Source organism: Gigantopelta aegis, chromosome 6, assembly GCF_016097555.1.
Source record: "Gigantopelta aegis isolate Gae_Host chromosome 6, Gae_host_genome, whole genome shotgun sequence".
Classification (NCBI taxonomy): domain Eukaryota; kingdom Metazoa; phylum Mollusca; class Gastropoda; order Neomphalida; family Peltospiridae; genus Gigantopelta; species Gigantopelta aegis.
Window position 1 is genome coordinate 43,710,992 of NC_054704.1, and position 24,764 is coordinate 43,735,755.

General features: G+C 35.8%; 1 protein-coding gene across 6 annotated transcripts in view; it reads left to right on the forward strand.

The window, feature by feature from the left end:
• Window positions 1–24,764, forward strand: part of LOC121375852 (amino acid transporter AVT3B-like) — a 43,552-nt gene that overhangs the window by 10,351 nt on the left and 8,437 nt on the right. For 2 of the 6 annotated variants that reach the window (XR_005958362.1, XR_005958363.1), the window contains exons 4-17: window positions 2,145–2,172; window positions 4,976–5,041; window positions 6,643–6,709; window positions 6,991–7,071; window positions 10,960–11,037; window positions 14,046–14,096; window positions 18,084–18,153; window positions 18,842–18,906; window positions 19,487–19,553; window positions 21,341–21,389; window positions 21,990–22,058; window positions 22,932–23,005; window positions 23,659–23,810; window positions 24,506–24,659. Coding sequence is in view for 4 of the 6 variants with exons in the window: in XM_041503520.1 (XP_041359454.1) it covers window positions 2,145–2,172; window positions 4,976–5,041; window positions 6,643–6,709; window positions 6,991–7,071; window positions 10,960–11,037; window positions 14,046–14,096; window positions 18,084–18,153; window positions 18,842–18,906; window positions 19,487–19,553; window positions 21,341–21,389; window positions 21,990–22,058; window positions 22,932–23,005; window positions 23,659–23,810 (917 nt within the window). In the remaining 2 variants the exon portion in view is untranslated. Of the gene's footprint in view, window positions 1–2,144; window positions 2,173–4,975; window positions 5,042–6,642; window positions 6,710–6,990; window positions 7,072–10,959; window positions 11,038–12,624; window positions 12,661–14,045; window positions 14,097–18,083; window positions 18,154–18,841; window positions 18,907–19,486; window positions 19,554–21,340; window positions 21,390–21,989; window positions 22,059–22,931; window positions 23,006–23,658; window positions 23,811–24,505; window positions 24,660–24,764 lie in introns of all 6 variants that reach the window. The other 4 variants (XM_041503520.1, XM_041503524.1, XM_041503521.1 and 1 more) reach the window with 3 other exon arrangements.

Sequence of the window (24,764 nt, forward strand, 5' to 3'; positions counted from 1 at the left end):
TCTCCATCTGTCTGTCTGTCTGTCTGTCTGTCTGTCTGCCTGTCCCCTATCAGTCCAACCAGAGTGGACTATTGGTTTCATCTCCATCTGTCTGTCTGTCTGCCTGTCTACCTGTCCCCTATCAGTCCAACCAGAGTGGACTATTGGTTTCATCTCCATCTGTCTGTCTGCCTGTCCCCCTATCAGTCCATCCAGAGTGGACTATTGGTTTCATCTCCATCTGTCTGTCTGTCTGTCTGTCTGTCTGCCTGTCCCCTATCAGTCCAACCAGAGTGGACTATTGGTTTCATCTCCATCTGTCTGTCTGTCTGTCTACCTGTCCCCTATCAGTCCAACCAGAGTGGACTATTGGTTTCATCTCCATCTGTCTGTCTGCCTGTCCCCTATCAGTCCAACCAGAGTGGACTATTGGTTTCATCTCCATCTGTCTGTCTGCCTGTCCCCTATCAGTCCAACCAGAGTGGACTATTGGTTTCATCTCCATCTGTCTGTCTGCCTGTCCCCTATCAGTCCAACCAGAGGGGACTATTGGTTTCATCTCCATCTGTCTGTCTGTCTGCCTGTCCCCTATCAGTCCAACCAGAGGGGACTATTGGTTTCATCTCCATCTGTCTGTCTGTCTGCCTGTCCCCTATCAGTCCAACCAGAGTGGACTATTGGTTTCATCTCCACCTGTCTGTCTGTCTGCCTGTCCCCTATCAGTCCAACCAGAGGGGACTATAGGTTTCATCTCCATCTGTGTCTGCCTGTCCCCCATCAGTCCAACTAGAGTGGACTGTAGATTTCATCTCCATCTGTCTGTTTGTCTGTCACTGTCTGTCTGTCCCTTACCGGTCCAACCAGAGGGGACGATAGGTTTCATTTCCATCTGTCGGTCTGTTTGTCTGTCTGTCTGTCCATCCATCTGTCTGACATATAGTTTTCTGGCATTTTTTTTAGAATGCCTTGAGATACTGAGCTGAAAGTTTGTGTTTAGTTTTATCAAGTTCTGTTACAGATCGAATTTGACTGTTATGGTGATTTACCCAGTTACATGTATGGTCCTTGAACATTTGTTTTCTACATGGTTTACAATGCCTAGAGATATGAAGCTGAAATTTTGTATATAGCTTTATCATGTACTGTTACAGATGAAGATTGACTTTCGTGGCAATTTACCCATTTTTAACAGAGTTATGGCCCATGAACTTAGGACATACGAAAACTTGTTATCCGGATGTTTTTTAAAAAATTACAAAAATGTGTATATCTTTATCATGTACTGTTACAGATTAAATGTGACTTTTATGGTGATTTTTGACAGAGTTATGGCCCTTGAAATTATAAGATTAACCCCCCTAAATCTGACTTCTTCTTTTTTTGCAATGCCTCAAGATATCAAGCTGACATTTTGTGTATAACTTTATTATGTTCTGTTACAGATGAAGTTTGATATCCACAGCATTTTACCAATTTTTCTCAGTTATTTTTTGCCCTTGAAGTTAGGAGATAAGAACATTTGTTGGGGGGCTCTGTAGGGGACATACATTGCTTTAGTAGTACTCTCAGAATGCTTGTTAAATCTCATTAACATTTAAAACTGATTTAAAATTAATAATTGATATAAAATGTATTAAATTATTATTAAATTGTTAAAATTTTTTATCAATTAAAAATTTTAATTCAGTTTTAAATGTTATTGAGATTTAACACATAATCAAGAAAAACCCACACAATATCTGTGGTCTAGAACTGCTTCTCAATTTCCAGCTTTTGCTTCAAGAATAAACTATGAGAAGCAAACATTGCATCCCACTTCACAAAATGAATTTTAAGCTTTGCATAATAACATACACAGATGACCCACCGGATACATTGTATGGTAGATCAACTGTCTATGGTACTATGCCTTTAACCTGTCCTAAATGGTCCAATGTGGTATAATGAGAAAATATATCAGTTGGGTTTGTCTAAAATATACTTTATTCAACCATATCTGTATATAATAGCTATCATGAGCAGGTGCATGATTTTGTTAGGGATGGGGTGCAATTTTGGTAAAGGGCACCTACAGTATACAAAAGTACACTATCATGCATAATACATGTATATATCATCAGAATTGTTTCTAATTGTTATTATTCATTTAATTTAATGTTTTGTAGGGTGAAGACTTGTCCTATGGTGATGTGGGTAAGGTATTTTTCCTCATATTTCAGTCTTGATCAAACTTCGAAACTTAATGTTCTGTGACTTCCTCAATTAAAATGTTAATTTCTGTGGTGGATAATGAATATGTATGGTACATATACTCTGTCAAAAAAGAAACACATAGGTGATAGGGAAAGAAGAAAAGTGTTTGATTTTACAAAATGTAGTTTTTTTTGTACAATGTTGCTGAATGACCATGTTTGTTAATGTTCCTGGAAGGGGATAGCATGCCCAAATGCACCCTAAAACAAATTTAACGCACGTTGTGTGACAGTTGCAGGAAACCGGCGTGAAATGGTCAGATTTTGGCGAATGCACATGAAACTAGGGGGAAAGATTGGGGTATTGATGGGTATTTAAAGCTGCAATGCTCGCAATGATGCCTCAGTTTCATTTCGACGTAGACGAGTTACAAGATGCCAAGACTAAGCCTGCCGAATCAAAACATTGCAATAAGCCACCTCCAGTTAGGTGAATCGCAGTTAGCAGTCGCACGCCACATGAACGTCCATCAGAGCACCATTTCATGTCTCTGGGACAGGTACCAGCAGTTTCAATCAGCTGAAGACTGGCTCAGAAGTGGAAAACCTCGTATAACAACTGCAGCACAAGATCGCTACATCCGGGTTCTGCACTTGCGTTACTGAACTGCCACAGCAACAAACACTGCTGGACACATACCTGGTTTGAGAAGGGTGTCTGCACAAACCATTCGGAACCGACTTCGAGAAGCTGGTTTACGTGTTAGGAGACCGCATGTTGGCCCCATCCTGCGATGTCAATATCGATATTTACGTTTTCGCTGGTGCACGAATGTACAGGGATGGAACTTGGGAAACTGGCGGTGAGTATGGTTCAGCGATGAGTCACGTTTCCTTCTATAGTGACGTGATGGACGACGACGTGTTTACAGACTGCATCGCCCAAGTTAACTTGTGTTTGTATAAGGCAACCTGACAGCTGTACGCTACCGGGATGAAATTCTTCGCCGTCACATGCTTCCTATTTTGGATCGACAGCGAGAACTCTTTCAGCAGGACAATGCCAGGCCGCATACGGCATGTATAGCAATGGATTTCCTACAGAATGAGAACATTAATGTGCTGCCATGGCCATCAAGATCACCAGATCTCAACCCTATTGAACATCTATGGGACGAACTGGACAGACATGTACGCCAGCGTGACCCGGAGCCTCAGACGCTTCCGCAACTTTCACATGCATTGCAGGAAAAATGGGCTAAGATTCCATGTACCCAGATTTAGAGACTCATTCAGTCTATGCCAAGGAGATGTCACGCAGTGATTGCTGCTGTTGGTGGCCACACAAGGTTAAGATTTCAGTGCCCTCATGTGACACTGTTTGTTGACGAAAACGCCTCCACTGCCGTCAGTCCATAGCAAGAAGATTGTGACATACTCATGTCAAATTTTACTGTGATTGATCATAAATAACAAAATTATGCCACTTTGTATTAAAGAGATAATTCCATGAATATTTCGCCTATGTGTTTCTTTTTTGACAGAGTATATTTTTAATCAAAAAAGTAAGCCCTGTGTTAAACTGTCCTAAAGAGTCTGAAGTACAGATTAATCTAAAGATCAAACTTTTGTATAAATATTGTAACATGGCAGTGTACATAATATTATATATGTGATAATTGAACTGAACAACATATGTTACAGCATTGATAAAATCTTCATTTGAATACCCTTTGAAGAGCATGTAAACTGGGTCAAGTGCCTAGTCATAAATGAGTCAAACAGGATAATTTGATCCATGCATAACTATTATATATATTAAAATTAATAAAGCTCGAAGTGTGGAATAAATGTACATGTCTATTAAAATTAGTAATCTTTAACATAAAAAATGTAGCATTATATTTCATTACTCATTTCTGGAACTGTTTATTCTTGATTTACAAATTCTCTGACTCCAACCTCCCCTCCAGTACATGTTCCTGAATGTATACTGAAATTATAAAGGATATATATTAATTAATAATATTATATAGGTGTGCATCTGTTCACCAAAGAGTGGGACGTAGCCCTGTGGTAAAGTGATCACCTAATGCATGCTTGGTCTAGGATCGATCCCCATCGGAGGAACAATTGGGCTATTTCTCATTCCAGCCAGTGCACCTCAACTGGTGTATCAAAGGTCATGTATGTGCTAACCCATGTGTGGGATGGTGCATATAATAAAAGCCTTGTTACTGATGGGGAAAAATGTAGTGGGTTTCCTCGCTAAATGTGTATGTCAAAATTACCAGATGTTTGATAACCAGTTGCTGATGATTAATAAATCTATGTGCTCTGTGGATGGGATTTAGCTCAGTTAGTTGAGAGCTCGCCTGAGGTGCTTTCATCACAGGATCAAACCACCTTGGTGGATCCATTCAGCTGATAGGTTTTTTCTTATTCCAAACAGTGCACCACAACTGGTCAAAGGCCGTGGTATGTGCTTTCCTATCTTTGAGAAAGTGCATGTGAAAGATCTCTTGCTGTTAATGGAAAAATGTAGTGGGTTTCCTCTGATGACTATATGTAAGAATTACCAAATGTTTGACATTCAGTAGCCGATGATTAATAAATCAATGGGCTCTAGTGGTGTCATTAAACAAAAACAAACTAACTTTTCAATGTGCTCTTGTGGTGTCATTAAACAAAACTGTTTACCAATTCCACTTCCAATATTGGAAATAAATACTGTAAAAAAAAAGTTATTTATATATTTAACATATATGCAAATGTATTAATTCCTTTGAACTTTCTTGTTTCAGGATATCAAGCTATGGGCCATACAGGACGATTTCTAGTCGATCTGGCGATTGTTCTCTCACAAATAGGTATCTAATTAGTATCGTTTGGTTGTCGTTAGAGTATGGTTGTCATTAGAGTATGGTTGTCATTAGAGTATGGAGGGGCGGGACGTAGTCCAGTGGTATGGCGCTCGCTTGATGTGCGGCCAGTGTGGGATTGCTCCCCATCGGTGGGCCCATTTAGCTATTTCTCGTTCCAGCCAGTGCACCACGACTGGTATATAAAAGGTTGTGATATGTACTACCTATGTGTTATCCTGTCTGTGGGATGGTGCATATAACAGATCCCTTGCTGCTAATTGAAAAGAGTAGCCCATGCATGAAGTGGCGACAGTAGGTTTCCTTTCTCAATATCTGTGTGGTTCTTAACCATATGTCTGATGCCAGATAACGTGTTGAGTGTGTCGTTAAATAAACAAACATTTCCTTCATTCATTTCAGTTCATTAGAGTATGGCTATCAAAGTTGTCTCTCATAAAATATATTAATTAATTTTTCTTTTCGACTTAACCTCTCGCAAGTGACAATTCCCCCATTTCAATGGATTGGTCAGAAAAGTAGATTATACCTGGAACTACATGCTTATAATAATTACATCCAACTAATTTCATTTACCTGTAGCACCTAAAAAAATGTGTTTTTCAGGGAACATGCTGAAAAAAATTAGGTAGGGTACGTAGTAAGCTTTTCTTTTTTTTCTTTTTTACTTCTGTCACACATACATGTGTGTATGGGTCCAGAGAGTATTTTGTACTTACATGTACATGTTAATATATTGAAGAAAAAAAACTCCCCCAAAAACGATAAAAATAAAATTACTGTCACACTGTTTCTTAGGTAGGGTCGGTGCCCGAAGACACTTTTTTTTTTTTTCCATGGCCCAATTTGCTGACCAGTTCCTAAAGGTTGTTGTTAAATATAAGTGAAACCAAATTATGTATTGTTATTTTTGCTATACATTGAAGTATTATTGAAAGTGTTAACAATAATGTACATACTAGCCTCGGTGGTGTAGTGGTTATGCCATCAGACTCCAGGTTGGTAGGTACTGGGTTTGTATTCCACCTGAGGCAGTGGGGGATTTTTCATGCCAGTACCGGCTCCAACCCAGAGTGAGTGCACCACTAGGCTCAATGGGTAGGTGTAAGGCAACATACACCGAGTTTCACCCACTTCATAGGTGTGATTATGGGTGTCTCCTGAGTGTATGACCCCACATGGGGGATGATTACCCAGCATGCACTGCAGGTTCTGTGTACCCCGGGCTCAGGTGATACCGAGATAGCTCAACTGCCAGCAATCATTGAGCATGGACCTGTCAAGTAGTCCCATACCGAAATGGAAATGCTGCTGCTTCACCATTGCTTTTTTTCCATTCCTTTGTTTACAGAGGTCACTGGCTGATGATACTGCTCCCTACCCTGTGTATGCTGACAATGCTGCGTCATCTCATCATCATCCATGTTTGTTATGTCCAAAAACATTAAAAATGTCTTTTTCTCTGTGTTATATGTTTCTAGTGTGTTTAAAAAAAATAAAAATAAAAATAATAATGTACATGTATGTATTGTGGCCAATCTAAGTACCTACATAACAATGTTTAATGTCTTGTAAAATGTTCTTTTCAGGTTTTTGCTGTGCATACCTCATATTTATTGCCCAGAACCTGTCTGATTACATGGCGGGAATGAAATTGTGAGTTTTACTAAAATATGTATTTTTAATATCTTTTTGGGGGCACCACAGGGGCAATGGCCCCCCAATCATACCTTATTTTTTTTTCATTTTTTTTTTTTTCACTGTATTAAATTTTATAAAATCATGCATGCATACATAGTGTGGGTTACGCCCCCCAATAGTGGGTTGCCTGCCCCCCCCCCCCCCAATATAAAATCCTGAAATGTAGAGAGCAAGTTGTGATGAAAGTGATTTATGGTTAATATAACATTGCTTTTTTTCCATTCATTTGTTTACAGAGGTCACTGGCTGATGATACTGCTCCCTACCTTGTGTATGCTGACAATGCTGCGTCATCTAGGCAGTCTGGCTATTACTAGGTTCGTACTGTTTAACGGTCATTTAATTGCACTCTTCACATTACTGTCATTTCTATAGTACATGTAGATGATCATGGATCTAGGATTTTGTTTTTTAAATGAGTTGGTTGTAAGATTGATGTACTGTAGTTCAGAGGCAGGAGCATTGATAAACATGTGAAACGAAGGCACAATTAATTATAGTAAACTAGGGGAAAAATTAATATGTATAAATTCTGTGTGTCTTTCATGGTTAAGTCTCGATGGTGTCGTGGCTAAGCCATCAGACATTAGGCTGATGGGTACTGGGTTCGTGGCCTGGTACCGGCTCCCACCCAGAGCAGGTTTTAATGACTCCATGGGTAGGTGTAAGACCACTACACCCTCTTCTCTCTAACTAACCACTAACAACAAACCCTCTGTCTTGGACAGATAGCCCAGATAGCTGAGGTGTGTGCCCAGGACAGTGTGCTTGAACCTTAATTGGATATAAGCACCGAAAGAAGTTGAATTGAAATGAAATGCCCAAGTTTTGAATTTTATATACATGCATTATTTTCATTGCATATATGTATTGCATATATGCATTGCAGATACCCATTATTGTTTTCCAACTTTACGTGTGGAAAACATGTACTAAAGTAGTGTCGGAAATAGAATAAAAGTGATTTTCGTCAATTATTTCTTTCATATTAAACTGACATGTAAATATTTTGTAAATATCTATTTAATGATACTCTACCTAATTTAGCATTTACTCATCTCATTGATGTACAAGGTGGTGTTTACTCTTGAAATTAAAATAAAGATGTCAGTAAACAGGAGATTTGTAACCTTTATTGGAACAGACTATAACACATTTTGATCAGTATGTGTCAGTTTCATTTACCCTTAAACAAATTTTTAATTTAAAACTGCAAGTTAACTGATTATTTTGTATTGTAGCATAAAGTATTAATTATAACCAGCATATTTAGTGAATATAATTTCAATATAAGTACATTAGAAATTTACACAATCTTGCAACCACTTAAAGGTGTAATATCAGAAGTTATATGTGAGCATCTGTTTGTGATAAAGATTCTCCATTAAAAATGTATTTTCTACTAGTAGATAAAATTATTTCCTATAATCATTTATGGGCATATAGTTAAAGGTGTAGTCTTTAAATGTAAAAGCAAAATTTAATAAAAACATGATTTGCAATAGATGTCATTATGCAACTTTGAGTTAGCACCTTTAATACCGGTATAATAGATCACAAACTTAGAATGGTTCTTGACAGTTTTGCTCAAAAGATACTTATAAATGTCTACAAATATTTTGTTTTGGAGAGGGATAAGGGTAAACCATGGTCATCAGAAAGGGTCCCTCACATATTGTAACAGCAATGAAATTGACACACGTTGACAAAATTTGTCAAATCACCTGTTTACCGACATCTTTCTTTTAATTTCAAGAGTAAACACCACCTTGTACATCAATGAGAGCCAAAACAAGTAAATGCTAAATTAGGTAGACTATCATTCAATAGATATTTACAAAATATTTACTTGTCTGTTTAAAGTTACATTCTCTGGTTACCATATTATAAAATCATGTACAAATATGAAATACAAGCTCAAATGCACTTTTAAAACACTTGTGTGTGTTCGCTATGAACGGAGATTGTCAAAAGTATACACTTGATTCGTCGCCTGTGCCGCCATAGCTCGGCAAAGCACAAACGACAGCCTGTTGTCAGTTTCAGTTAACACGTGGGTTTGCCGATTTCAGATTGTAGGGTTCGTCTCAAAAAATTAAAAGAGAAATCTTGCGCTGTACGAAGAACGTTCGGTTGAGGATACGGTACTAGAGTCTTTAGTTAAAATCGGTTTGATCTTGACAACGTATCGACAGTCGTACCTTTCTATTTCAGAATTGATATTTTATAAGTAGAACTTTCAAAGTTTACTTTGTATACTAGTAACACATTAATTATGTATATATTTTTAAAATAAAATATACTAAAGTAGACAATGAACGTTTTCACTTCTTAATTTTACGTGTTAAAATCGACAAATTCAAATAAATATTATTTCGTTTGGAAAGGGTAAAGTTGGAGGGGAGGGGGTTGTGTAACGACATCAAAGATAAAGCATAATTTTGACGTATAATTTTAGAGAGGAATCGGGTGCATATGCAGGGGAGGGTATTGGAGGTCGAAACCCTTACTTGTTTAAGCTTTAAAAAAATTGAAATGTATTTTTCGGGGGAGCATGGCCCCCATATAAACTTCGCTCAACACAGTCTATAACCCCAACCACGCTGAAATCCCTGCACACGCGCCTTGGAAACTACATTTGTTTTTTTTAGCAATGGATCGTTTATATGTACCATCCCACAGACAGGATATCACATACCATGGTCTTTTTGTATACCCGCCGATGGGGATCGATCCTAGACTGACCGCGCATTTCCAAAAAACACCTTATAGTAACATATAGTCTTGAAAAATGTTAGTAAATCGAACACAGTACCCTCTTCCTCTACCCCTAGAGCGTTACGTAATTAGTAACACCTCTTACATGTAACGCATATGCCAACAGCTGGCCACTGTTAACATTTTAAGGCAAATCCCCCACTCACCGACCCCTGGAAAGGCGTTGTAGCATACCTCTATGAATATAAATATGTTTTGGAGATATGAGACGACCCCTCAATCAAGACAGTTAAATTTGTCCAAAAATTGCAAAATCTCACGTGATCTCTTGTTGGGGAATTCTATACTTGTGATAAGCCAATGAAAACCGAGATCGGTACAAGCCCATCAAAAGTGTCCCACTTTCAAAATGCTGGCTTTGTTTTTGACCTGGATAAGCCAGCGTAGTGAAACCAATGCGGAGTGTGGCGTCATATATGCACCAACGTAATTGGATTTTCTGTTCTATATGCTTAAATAATAAAAATATTCCAGGGAATGTAGTTTTAATATGTAAGAAATAATCAATGAAAATCATTTTAATTCTGTTTCCGACAGTACTATAAGGTACAAATTTTAAAAAAATCATGTCGCAATATTAATCTGGTTTGCAGTACAATACTAAAAAATAAGAGGGTGGGTGAGCCCCAGACACCTTGACTTCCACCTAAATTTATGCCTGGTAGGGTATAACATACATAGATTCTAAGATTAATTTGGATGTCTAATATTGATGAGCAGTCTAGAAATTGACAAGCATGATAATAAAATGATTAGCATCACCACATGAGATATTGATTGATCAGTCATATTTGACTGAACGCATACAATTATTTATTTATTAGACGTCTTTGATCTATCTACCATGAAGTTTGTTTGACACAAAACTAGCACTACTCAGCTGCTGTTACTGAATGATCAGTATAAATTGTGTGATATCAGTGGTGCTAGTTTTGGTAAATGACATCAACTACAATGATAACGTTTTTTCACAGTGGTGATACCAAGACTCACTAGTGGCTCATAATATTGTTATTTCACTAGTACTTTTAGAGATTTTACTAGATGTTATCCATAATGCAACCCTTCAAAACAACACACTCTGTAAACCAGAATTTCTTCAAAACCAGATGTTTTTTTCAAGGCCCTTTTTAAATATGAGAACATGACAGAAGCTCTCTTAAACCAGATGCCCCTTTAAAGTGGGTTGCAACTTAGTCCCTTTGGTGTCCAGTTTAGAGGGGTTTCATTGTAATAAGTACATGTACAGTGAAAGTCTTCTAAACCGGACACCCGTGGGACCATGTAAAATGTATCCAGTTTAGAGAGGTTCTCTTCTGTACAGATAAGGAACCATGAAAAATATGCCCAGTTTTGAGGGACATCCAGTTTTGAGAGGTTTCACTGTATCTTAAGTTTGTTTTCCGATTATTTTGTTTGTGTTTTAGTTTGATGGCCCAGTGTTCCAACTTGATGGCATTTGGTGTGGTCTTCTGGTTTGATTTTGAACACTTCTATAGCATTGAGTAAGTATGGTTAACAACTACCGGGTAAAGTGTTTTGTATGCATAAAAACCGCATGGAAGTTGTTAGATTTATCTACCAGTTCTGTTACATTGAACATTTATGCAGCATGGCATATAATTACTATTGAAGATTAGCATATTTTAACATATCAATTCAGTGTAGAATACATATTATTGTGGTTGTCACAGGTGTACAAGTAAAGTGTACTACAGCAGAATATTAATTTCTGATATTGAAACAGCTAGTTACATGTATATGAAATGTCATGCTATGTTTAACACAGGAATTATATTGTAAAAACTAAATTTAAATGTTACTTTGTGTAACAATGTTTTCCTGTACAATATAATTGTTGTTTTAATTAACAAGATGTTTTAGTGTGTGGTTTTCTGTGGGGGGGGGGGGGTATTTTGCAAGGCAACACTTTGAAAGGCCACATAAAAAAGTCCAAGAACTTATGGAAATGTAGAAATTTGCTAAAAGCAGCATTTCTCCTCAAATACACATATTAAAACCAGCATGAAATATGGAGCCTTCGTGTGGTGCAGTTATTGCCTTGTAGAATACATGTATATTCCACTTTATAAAAAGAACTACAGTAATAAAAATAAAAATTATAACTTCCCAACCACCCACATATAATTAAATTATAACTTCCCAACCACCCACATATAATTAAATTTCCCTTACATTCATTACAATATAACATCATCCCTAAAAATTACGTCGCCGGGGAACTTCACATCTGATGACGTCATTTTATATGGGCAAGTAGTCTTATTGAGCTTTATTGTTTATGGACCAAACATAATTCAAAATAAAGTATGAAGTTTTAGTATTATTAGTAGCCTGTATGATTCAAATTTAATTATAAGTATTGTCTGTTATTTCTTTTACATTCATCTGGGTATGAACGAAAAAAATCATCCACAAACTTATGTGAGAATGGCTTCGCCGATTCACACTTTGCGGATGATTTGTTTTGTTCATATCCTGATGAATGTAAAAGAAATAACAGACAATCTGGGGGGGGGGGGGGGGGGGGGGGTGAGGTTGTGGGTTTTTTTTGTGGGGGAAGGATGCTCACTAACTGGTTTGGGTGGTTTTTTCACTGGTTTAACCTAAAAAAAATCTAACAATGTAATTAGGTAGCATTGTTAAACAAGATTCACCTAAACCAAACAAAATATTCAATACTAGTTGAGCAAAAAAAAAAACAAACAAAAAAACAAACAAAAAAAAAATTATTATAATAATAAATAAAATAAATACTAATAAAAATAGAAGAAATAAAGACAGGGGACGGGTGGGGGGTTTGACGTTCTTGAATGGGACATTCAATGCAAGTGAAATCAATTCTTTCTTGGACACTTTTTTCAGCAGTATAATGAGTAATTAGCTTTTTAAATTCACTGTGAATATTTATTTATTTTGTAGTTTGTCCTGTTTGACCTGAAGAATTAATAAAAATTCTCAGTTATAATGTATATGATCAAATTAAGGATCTATGCAATCAAACGGGTTTTTCAGTTCTTAATTAATCTGTGCACAACACAGCCCATTTACTAAACATGTTTTAATTTTAGATATAGCGAGAAAATGTTAAATAATTCTAATTGCAGGTAAGACTAAATATAAAGACAGTTTCTGTGCATTTTATTTTCTTCTAAGGTTTATGTTACTTCAAATCACTGGGTGAATGCAGAGATCTGTTCTGTCTTCAGTTTCAGAGATTATTATATATCAGTGTGTGCATGTGTTTTCTATATATAAAATGTATGATGTGTTGGATATATAACATTTATGACATGTGTTAGCTATATAACATTTATGATGTGTGATAGCTATATAACATTTATGATGTGTTTTCTATATATATATAAAATTTATGAAATGTGTTAGATATAACACTTATGTCATGTGTTAGCTATATAACATTTATGACGTGTGTTAGCTATATACTATTTATGACATGTGTTAGATATATAAAATTTATGACATGTGTTAGCTATATATCACTTATGACATGTCTTAGCTATATATCACTTATGACATGTCTTAGCTATATATAAAATTTATGACATGTCTTAGCTATATAACACTTATGACATGTGTTAGCTGTATAATATTTATGACATGTGTTAGCTATATAACACTTATGGCATGTGTTAGCTATATAACATTTATGACACGAGTTAGCTATATAATACTTATGACATGTCTTAGCTATATAACATTTATGACATGTGTTAGCTATATAACACTTATGACATGTGTTAGCTATATAACACTTATGACATGTGTTAGCTATATAACACTTATGACATGTGTTAGCTATATAACACTTATGACATGTGTTAGCTATATAACACTTATGACATGTCTTAGCTATATAACACTTATGACATGTCTTAGCTATATAACATTTATGACATGTGTTAGCTATATAACATTTATGACGTGTTTGTGAATATATTAACCAGGACCCCACTCCATGAAGTGATTTTAGCACCAAGATCACCTTAGGTGTATATGTACATGTGTATGGTGGTTATGCACTTACGATGATCTTAGCATCGGACAGCGGTCATACAAAGAGTTTCATACATTTTGTATTGTATAATAACCTGTGTGATAATACATTTATTATTAGAACATGTATGATAGTTTCTGGTGCAAGTCGTTTTGTAGATTGTTTTTCTGACACAAGTTTCAAGAAGAAAAAAACGACTGTCAGTCCTAGTAAATGAATAATTACACTCAGTACTGGCAGCTATTGTCTGTCCCATCCTCCTACAAAAATATTTTTTGTAAATAATTTCAGTTTGGTTTCATGTAAGAAGAAAAGTAAAAGTGTTTTGGAAATAACAAAAACACGCTATTTTTGGTGTGTAATTTAGAAAACAGTCAGCTCAGAAATAAATAACTTGTAGTAAATTTTATACTTTGAAAAGGAATGACTATAGTCACGGCAAACAGACGTAAATAAGACAGCTAACATTTTCAGATATTGTTATGTGAAGGGACATGTGATATCGTCTAGACACTGTGCTCACAGGTACATATTTTTATTATGTTCACCATTATACTAGTTGCTATAGTCTTGGCATTCATGTCATAGCGGTAGAAAACTGCGGCTTTTGCACTGCAACACATTTCCAGCAATATGATATGGCCTTATAAATATACGTAACAACTAAATCACTGGTTTGTTTAATTAATTGTATTAATGGTTTTAAAAAAGTACTCAGGGCTCACACTTGAAAATTATTAAAGTGTGGTTAATTTGAGGCAAATTTTATTAGCCAAAGACTAAATGGTGTAGCCACTTCGTAATTTTTTTTGGCTTTTGGCTAATTTGGCAATGTACAAGATGAGCCCTGGGTACTAATGAGCTGAATTAACAACTTTTATGAGGCAGGGTATTGCTTTGTTATAGAGCAATCGGACCTAAGATCAACCCCACTCAATGGGCCCATTGTGTTTTCTTTCAGTCCAGGCCATTGACCTATGACTGGTATATCAAAGGACATGGTATGTGCTGTTCTGTCTATGGGAAAGTGGATATAAATAGTTTCAAATTACCAACCTATCAAAGACAAAAAAAAGGTTTTAATGCTATTGTGACATGGGTGCCAAGTATTTTAATAGGCCTTTAGGATTACTTACCTACCTTGAAGTCGGGGTGTTGCTATTTCAAACCCATTGTCGGGCATTTTGTTTTCTCCCTTGTCGTTGCTACTAAGATGTTCATACCCTTTTTTTTCTGTTATTATACAACTTAGTCCACACCTAGCCTATAATATCTGGACAGTGGGTAGTAAATAAAAAGAAATCCAGGCACTGCAATACAGTGTCTTTTCTGCTGGACAAAAAGGTAATTTTTTAAACTAAAAAGGGCACTTTTAAACTAAATTAACATTGTTAACAACTGCAATAAAAAAGCAAAATTGCAGACGGCAAAAAATTACGTGCTTTTTATCCTAGGAAATCTCAGCAAAGTTGATATAGGTGACATGGCTACATTCTAGTATGTGGAATCTGTGTCAATGTAATGGGTTTTTTCACGATTTGTGTCTGCACAAAATGTGGGGGAAATCTAACAGTAATTAAAGGTAGTGTAATTTATCGTAGTTGTTAAATTAACATTGTGGTTTGGACTTTTAAAAGGGCTTTTTTTCCCATAGTTTTATTTATCCCTATACTATAGGTAAGGCCCTTCCAACCAGCATTCCATAACTGGTATTTCAAAGGCTGTGGTATGTACTGTTCAGTTTTTGAAAAGTACAAGAAAACTATTGTTAATTTTAAAAAGACACCTACATGTATGTGACACAGTAATGCCTTCATTCACTCAGCATTCCATAGGAGTTTGTTATTATATTTTGACACCTGATTGATGAATTCCAGTCAAACATGGTGTGGGACCTTGAAAATAAGTTAATTAAATTCAATTAAAGTACATGTACATTATTGTGGTAAACATTATTAAAGTTCAGCAATACAAAAAACCAACATCATTTTTGCACAGGCAAGTTTATATTAATAAACGTTTTGTTGTTTACATGTACATGTATTTCCATGTCAGATGGATTGGATCAATTAAGTTGAACCATCTTTCTAAGCAAAACAGTTTCATTATATCATATTATATATATGTAAATACTCTGTAATCAGTTGGTTCCTTTTTATGCTGTCTGGTGAAAGCTGCACAACCATGTTATTAATTGGCAGGTGCCATTTTCTTTGTTGAGAATTTGTTGTTCCATTTTATGCTCTGGTGGAAGTTGTTATCATTTTGTTAATCTTGGAATTCTGTTAAGTTGCTGGGTGATGGTTCTTTTCAGTGTCATGTTTTTATTCACCAGGGAACATTTTATTTTAAATTGCATCGCGATTTGCTATGCAAGTTTCAGAGATCACTACACAATTTTGAAACATTAAACATTAATTGATAATCAATTGACAATTCACTAAAAATATAGCTAATTTTAAGATTTTAAAACCAAAATGTTCCCTGTTCGCCCGACATTAGGCATTGTAAGTTCCACACTCACACTTTCACTGGGATGCTGAGTTGAGAGACTTTGGTTTGGCCTCGGTGGTGTAGTGCTTAAGCCATCGGACACAAGACTGGTAAGTACTCAGCTTGAAAACGGTACCGCCTCCCACTCAGAGCGAGTTTAATGACTCGGTTGACAGGTGTAAGGCCACTACAGACTTCATCTTACTAACCACTAATAACTAAACACTAACCCACTGTCCTGAACAGACAGTCCAGATAGCTGAGGTGTGCGTACCCAGGACAGTATGCTTGAACCTTAATTGGATATAAGCATGATAATAAGTATAAACAAACAAGAGACTTTGACAGAGACACACACACACACACACACACACACACACACACACACACACACAGAGAGACAGTGAGCTCCCAGAATTGAATTGAGTGGTATAGTATTTCAATGATTTGTTTAAATCTTATTGCTGTCATATTTCGTAACTGAATTAATTAATTCATCAATTAGATAACATCCAATCTGACATGGTACATTTTGTTACATTATGTTATATGCATATCTTTCCACATTGGTTAGTTATCCCCCTTCTAAAGTAATTATTTAGCCATGACCAGTTAATATGTAATTACAGTGTACAATGAATATATTAAATGCATTAATTACTTGGGTTAAGTACACCACAGAATTATAAAAATGCAAGTTTAACTACCTGTATATACAGACTTAATGAACATTACAGATTTTGTATAACATATCTCAGTTTATACGACTCCAATCTGTTACACCGGCTTCGGTGGCGCCGTGGCAGGCCATCGGTCTACAGGCTGGTAGGTACTGGGTTCGGATCCCAGTCGAGGCATGGGATTTTTAATCCAGATACCGACTCCAAACCCTGAGTGAGTGCTCCGCAAGGCTCAATGGGTAGGTGTAAACCACTTGCACCGACCAGTGATCCATAACTGGTTCAACAAAGGCCATGGTTTGTGCTATCCTGCCTGTGGGAAGCGCAAATAAAAGATCCCTTGCTGCCTGTCGTAAAGAAGAGTAGCCTATGTGGCGACAGCGGGTTTCCTCTAAAAACAGTGTCAGAATGACCATATGTTTGACGTCCAATAGCCGATGATAAGATTAAAAATCAATGTGCTCTAGTGGCGTCGTTAAATAAAACAAACTTTAAGTACACCACAGAATTATAAAAATGCAAGTTTAACTACCTGTATATACAGACTTAATGAACATTACAGATTTTGTATAACATATCTCAGTTTATACGACTCCAATCTGTTACACCGGCTTCGGTGGCGTCGTGGCAGGCCATCGGTCTACAGGCTGGTAGGTACTGGGTTCGGATCCCAGTCGAGGCATGGGATTTTTAATCCAGATACCGACTCCAAACCCTGAGTGAGTGCTCCGCAAGGCTCAGTGGGTAGGTGTAAACCACTTGCACCGACCAGTGATCCATAACTGGTTCAACAAAGGCCATAGTTTGTACTATCCTGCCTGTGGGAAGTGCAAAGAAAAGATCCCTTGCTGCCAATCGGAAGAGTAGCTCATGTAGTGGCGACAGCGGGTTTCCTCTCAAAATCTGTGTGGTCCTGAACCATATGTCTGACGCCATATAACCGTAAATAAAATGTGTTGAGTGCGTCGTTAAATAAAACACTTTCTTTCTTTCCAATCTGTTACATTATATGAAAGTACATGTATACATGTATGTTGTTTGAATGTTTAGTTCTATCTGCTATATGAAAATGTAATTGAGCAAACTATCCCATTAGTTTTCATTCAGTATGTTCCTGATAATAGAATGTGTGAAAAGGGGTCATCAGGTACTGGAAAAAAACACAACTTGTAATGTGCGGTTTGTCATAAAACAAATGTATTTGACTGTTTGATGTTATATATATATGTACTGTACCTTCTGTTTTTTTCAGACCAGTGTGGAGTTCTTTTGTCAAATCTTTTTTATTGTATATAAAGTTTAATGCCTATGTGTAGCAGTAAACTTCTCTTTTTTTCAGTTTACATCCAGCGAAGTTTCGATTCTCTGGGCTTCCATTTTTCTTATGCATAGCTATATACTGTTACGAGGTGAGTTTGTTTTAAAACTACTGGTGAAGTGTTTGATACATGTTAGTGCAGAGCAGTTTGATAATGAGGAATAAAGACAACTCTGTGTTTGTTTTATAATTACTGGTGAAGTGTTTGATACATGTTAGTGTAGAGCAGTTTGATAATGAGGAATAAAGACAACTCTGTGTTTGTTTTATAATTACTGGTGAAGTGTTTGATACAGGTTAGTGTAGAGCAGTTTGATAATGAGGAATAAAGACAACTCTGTGTTTGTTTTATAATTACTGGTGAAGTGTTTGATACAGGTTAGTGTAGAGCAGTTTGACAGTAGTCATGTCATTTTAACTTATTTTCCTGCTTGTATGTTTGTGGGGTGGGGTGGGGGCCACAATTTTACTTTGTTAGAAAAAGTGAACCTGTGATAGTAAAAATTAATTTTTATTTTTGAAAAGAAAGTTGACCTGCTATGATGCTTTTAATTTGTTTTCTAACTTTCCCATTTGTGGTGCATATATACACAGTGATATACCACACCCTACCCCTGGGTATGTGTTTGGTTACGGTTGCATTAAACACTTTACATTATCATTATAATTGTGTTTAGTTTTTACTAAAAGTAGTAATTTGGAAAAACAATACCATAAATGTGTACAGTATATATGACTAACTAGTTTTAATGTTTTTATGCTACTATTGTTTTTGACAGGGAGCAGGTATGATTTTATCTTTAGAAGCCTCAGTTCATGAAGATTTGAGATTCAAGTTCAAAAAGTAAGTAAATTTGAAATAAAATACAACATTTAATATACATGTACGGATAACAGTTGTGAAGGCTTTTTTCAATACCGGTAAGTCTTATTTGCATCTCAGTAAGTATTAACATGATATATTTGTATATGTGTGTCATAACTCACAAAAAGAAATATTGAATATCATCTATCCATTTGTTTTATGACTAGGTAACATTACACTACTAGAGCATTTTGATTTATTAATCATCAGCTATTGGATGTTGAATATTTTGTAATTTTGACTCGTAGGCATCAGAGGAAATGCACTACATTTTCCATTAGTAGCAAGGGATTGTTTATATGCACTTTCCCACAGACAGGAAAGCAATTACCACGGCCTTTGACCAGTTGTGGTGCACTGGTTGGAACAAGAAAATCAGTTGAATGAATCCCTGAGGTGGTTTGATCCTGCGATGCAAGCACCTCAGGCGAGCACTCAACTGACTGGGCTAAATCCAGCCCCACACGTTAAAAACATGCATTTCTGTGCACAAAAATCATATCTAGTGTGTCTTTCATCATTATTTTGATTATTTATTTGATTACTTATTGTATTTCAGGTATTTCATTTCCACGATGGTTTTAGTTACAACACTGTATATAACATTTGGAGCATGTGGGTATTTGGTACGTATTCTGATAGCTAGTTCTGTTAATAGATAGTGGTTTTCTTGTATAAAACATGTAATAAATAATGTGACAATTATTTTATTTTTTAAATTAAGAAAGAATTGGTTATATGACGACTCCTCAGAAATGTTTTTTAGTCCCCTACCTGTTCAACTAGAAGGAACGATATGGTTTTGTCTTTGTCTGTCCATCTGTCCGTCTGTCTGTCTGTCTGTACAACATATAGTTTCCAGTCTTTGTTTTGCAATGCCTTAAGATACAAAACTGAAATTTTGTGTTTAGCTTTATTTGTACTGATCATGTACCCATTTTTGACAAAGTTATGGCCCCTGAATGTAGGAGGTATGGGAATGTGTTGGGTCCAGTAGTGAACATGTATTGGTTTAGCAGTACTAGCTCTCAACACGTATGTTAAACCACAGATTTTTGGAGTGTACTTGATCTAAAAGAAACTGACTTCCGTCACATGCCTAATAAATAGCAGCAAACGATCTTACGTGTGCACTTTTATAGATGGGACAGCTCATACCATGGCTTTTGATATGCCAGTCTTAAGGCACTGCCAAATGATACAAGTGCCTCATATGAGAATAGATGAATGTATCGCAACTGATGAAATCGTAATGTTTGTCACAACCGGCTTTTCTTGTACGAGGCACTTGTATTGTGTGGCATCACCTTTAGGGCACTGTTTGCAGTGGCATACCTAGGGTATGGCAGGTATGGCATGTTCCCTGGGTGCCACTTGAAAGGGGCACCACTGAGTAGTTTCTGTTAAAAGTCAGACATTACCTAAACGATGGGTGTCCGATGTTTGGACAGGGACACATTTTCAGTGCTTGCTATAAGGCACTATTTTCCATAGATACACCACTGACTATTTGGGACATGGGGGGGGGGGGGGGGGGGTGAGCACTCTGTCACTTAGCTACGTCCAGTCCTTCAAGAAGTTTTAAAAAGTGACCAGCATAACGTTTGTTTTGTTTATCAACGCATCTAGAGCACATTGATTTACTAATCATCATTTATTGGATGTCAAACATTTGATAATTCTGTCAAGTGGTTAACAAACAACACCCACTGCAGTTTTACCATTACAGCTAGGAATCTTTTATATGCAATTTCCCATGGACAGGACAGCACACACCACAACCTTTGATATACCAGGCATGGGGTATTGGTTTGGATGGGAGACTGACCAGTAAATCACAAATGTACACATCTTCAAGTAAGCTGCAACCAACTAAAGAGACAAAACATATTATTACTGTAGTGTTTTGGTTAAGGGGATATAGGTTTCATCGCCATCCTTCTGTATTCCAGTCTGTCTGTCTGTCCCACATATATAGTTTTCCAGATGGTTTATTTCCACAATCTTTTTTGCATAACTTTATCATGTACTGTTACAGATCAAGTTTGACTTTCACATTGATTTACCAATTTTTGACAAACTTATGGCAAGGAGATATGAACATTTGTTTTTCAGTCTTTTTGTTTCGTTCTCTTTTTTTTTCACAGTGCCTCTAAATATTGAGCTGAAATTTTGTGTATAGCTTTATCATGTACTGTTACATATCAAGTTTTGACTGTCATGGCAATTCACCCATTTTTGACAGAATTACAAAATCATATTATGTATTGAAGTAATGTTATTTAAAATATACTGGTATTACTTATGTTGTATCTGCAAGGATTTTAGCATTTTTATGTTGTTAGATTTATCCATATGTTTAAAGGTTATAATTTTAACAATTTATTATCTGTACTTTGTTTATTCTTTACAGTCTTTTGGTCCAGAAACAAATCAGATAATCACACTGAATTTACCAAATGGTAAGACTGGTTATTGCATTCCACTAACTACTCGGTGAAGTATAGTCATTTGTTATAATGCCTCTTGTGGTATCCAGTCTTTATTATTATAATGTGACTTTATAGTAATTAACACTAAGTATTTTTCATTTTAATAAATTAAAAGCATTTTTTTTAAAGTGTAATATTTTTCTGTCTACCTACATGTACCTACCTACCTATCTATCTATATATCTTTCTTTCTTTCTTATCTTTGATCCATTCTGACTTTCTTTCAATTTTTTCTTTCATTCTTTCTTTCTAATGCTCAGCAAACACTTAACAACTGGCTCATCACTTCAGCATTATTGCCGACTCCTGACTGGTTAGTCGATAGGTGTAAGCTGGGCAAAGATGTGATAATCACATCTACATTGTAGTCTTCAGTTTTGTGATGTGATTGTCCACCATAATGTTCATAACACTGGCTGGTTTGAGCTTGCATACATTTATGAACTACTACTGACTTGACATCAAGTCACAGTTAACTGGCTGGTAAGAGAAAAAACCCCAGAGATGGCTGTATAACGGAGGTGAATTCTTGAGCACGTTTTTCTGTACTGTGTTATTTATGTTTTTCAGGCCAGTCGGTTGACTCCAGTATGATTGTCAAGTCATTTCTCTGTTTGGCCCTTTACTTCACTTACCCCGGTAAGTATACATTTCTCTGGCATATTAACACAGACAGTTGGTTGTGTATTTCCTAGCATCTTTCTGTCAATCCAATAGCAACTTTGGCAATTACAGTAAGGAAATTACCAGAGCAAAAATTGTGGTGTGTGAAGAAAATAGTGATCACTTTTACTTTGTCTCACAACCTTAAAGGGACTGTCCTGAGTTTCCTGCATTCTAAGATGTTTCTGACTAATAAAATCTTTTAACGTCTAAAAATATGCATTAAATATATTTTCTTGTTTAGAATATCAGTGTCTGTATATTCAATGTGTTTCTGGTCATCTTAATATTTGTAAGAAGCCCAAACTGGATTTTGTCTTAAAAAAAATCCTTTTAGGAAATAAAATGAAATTTAAGCTAGTACAAATATTAGAAAGATCAGAAACACGTTTAATATACAGCCACTAATATTTTATGCAGACAAAATATATTTGTTATATAATTACAGTTGTTAAAGGTTAACACATGTATAAGCCAGTGTCATTGATTGACATTTTCATACCCATCTTTTCGCTTTATTTGTGTTATACTTTATATGCATTGAAATTGAAATTAAAGATAGCTGGTACCAGATAATCTCTGATTTATTCAAATTGTAAATTAATCTACATCAATGTATTTTATAATCACAATTGTGAATGCATTGATTTATTGGCGTATAAGGGGAGGTAAGTATACAAATCTGAATAATGAACTATAATTCCAGACTACTTCACCATTTGATCATGTTATTTTGTTGAGTCATTAATGTAAGAGTATAATCAAAACATGATTTGTCTATAATTTTATATTTTATCTATTCATGACATGATTAGCTAATGTTTAAAGGATATGCTTTTATAATTGCAGTTATGATGTTTCCAGTAACAAAAATTTTGGAGAGATATTTTTTACCAGACGCTGATAAACAGTACTGGAAAGGAGTAAGTGGATCTCTTCTCCATGTGAATTAGGATTAAATTATTTATATTTCTATATAGATGTTTAATTATAATGTTAAACTGTCAGCTGTAGAAATCAGCCATTCTGAAATTAGTATTTTGTTCTGACTGGACTAAAACACTGAATGTTATCCTTCGATAAACCTCAGAATGTGACGTCATAACGTCAAATGAGACATCATTACGTAAAACAGGTCATGGACAGGACACTAGAAACAGAAGGTTTGTGTATTTTAAACTCAAAAGAAGTGTTGTTTGTAATTATAAAAATTGTTTGTATTTTTTTGTGCATTTATCGATGAATACCAGTCACAAATTTAATATAAAATTGTTTCGCTATGCTACACTATTTTATACAATTTGTGACTGTTATACATCGATAAATGCACCAAAAATGACAAACAAATTTTTATTTAACATCTGTTATTAGAACTCTTATTACCAATTTAACAAAACAAGATGGATGGGTCTATAATATGTATTTAAAATTATTATTTTATAAATCTTAAAACCTGCATCAAATTACATTACATTTGATTTTATGGCAATTATATAAAATAGTATTTAATAAAAGGTGTTCTTTATCACATATCTGTTTGTGTTGTAACAACTAGATTCTGTTTTCTATTTTGTAGAATATTATGCGTGCTATATTGGTGGTGATCACAGGGTTCATCGTCATGGCAATACCCAACTTTGCGATTTTGATGGCTTTAATAGGTGCCAGTTGTTGTATCCTATTGGCATTAGTCTTACCTGGAGCCTTTCACTTGAAGATTTTTAATGTGTAAGTAAAACAAACTCAAGATTACAACATATAATAAATAATGGATATTGTAATAAACAATAAATGGATATGTAACAAACATTTGGAAGAAGTTTCTTATTTGATTGTAGAATATTTGTATATATAATGTGATATGTCTATATTCTTTACCAGTATGTGTAGTATATTCTATTCATTGAGTGTATTGTTTCCACTAAACCAGTGCTTCATGATAAGAATATAAAATGTTGTCTTGTTGGTGAGAAAGTGTACAGAAAATATTCGGTGCTTGTAACTGAAAAGACTGGCTTTAGTGTCACAGTGGCTAAGCATTGGCCTAAAGGTGCTGAGTTTGTATGTATTTCTGGCTCCAATCCAGAATTGGGGGCGGAATGTAGCCCAGTGGTAAGGCGTTCGCTTGATGCGCAGTCAGTCTGGGATCGATCCCTGTTGGTGGGCCCATTGGGCTATTTCTCGCTCCAGCCAGTGCACCATGACTGGTACATCAAAGGCCATGGTATGTGTTATGTCTGTGAGATGGTGCATATAAAAGATCCCTTGCTGCTAATCAAAAAGAGTAAGCAATGAAGTGGCGACAGCAGGTTTCCTCTTTCAATATCTGTGTGGTCGTTAACCATATGTCGGACGCCATATAACCGTAAATAAAATATGTTGAGTACGTCACTAAATAAAACATTTCCTTCCTTCCAATCCAGAATGAATTTTAACAGCTGGTTCAGGCATGAAAATAAGTCAAGAAGAGTTGTTATGGTTACCAGGTGGTTACTATATGCCAAGGAAGTAGAGAATGGTACTTCGTTCTCCACGAAAGCTTATTAAACTAAAACTACACCATCTAAAGTTTGATCAGTTGAGTGTTATTTATATATATACCGGTACATACAGTATCAGCAATGTGAGAACAGTGATATGAATGAATAACGAAGTGTTCCTGAAGGGATTTTAAAACAGTAA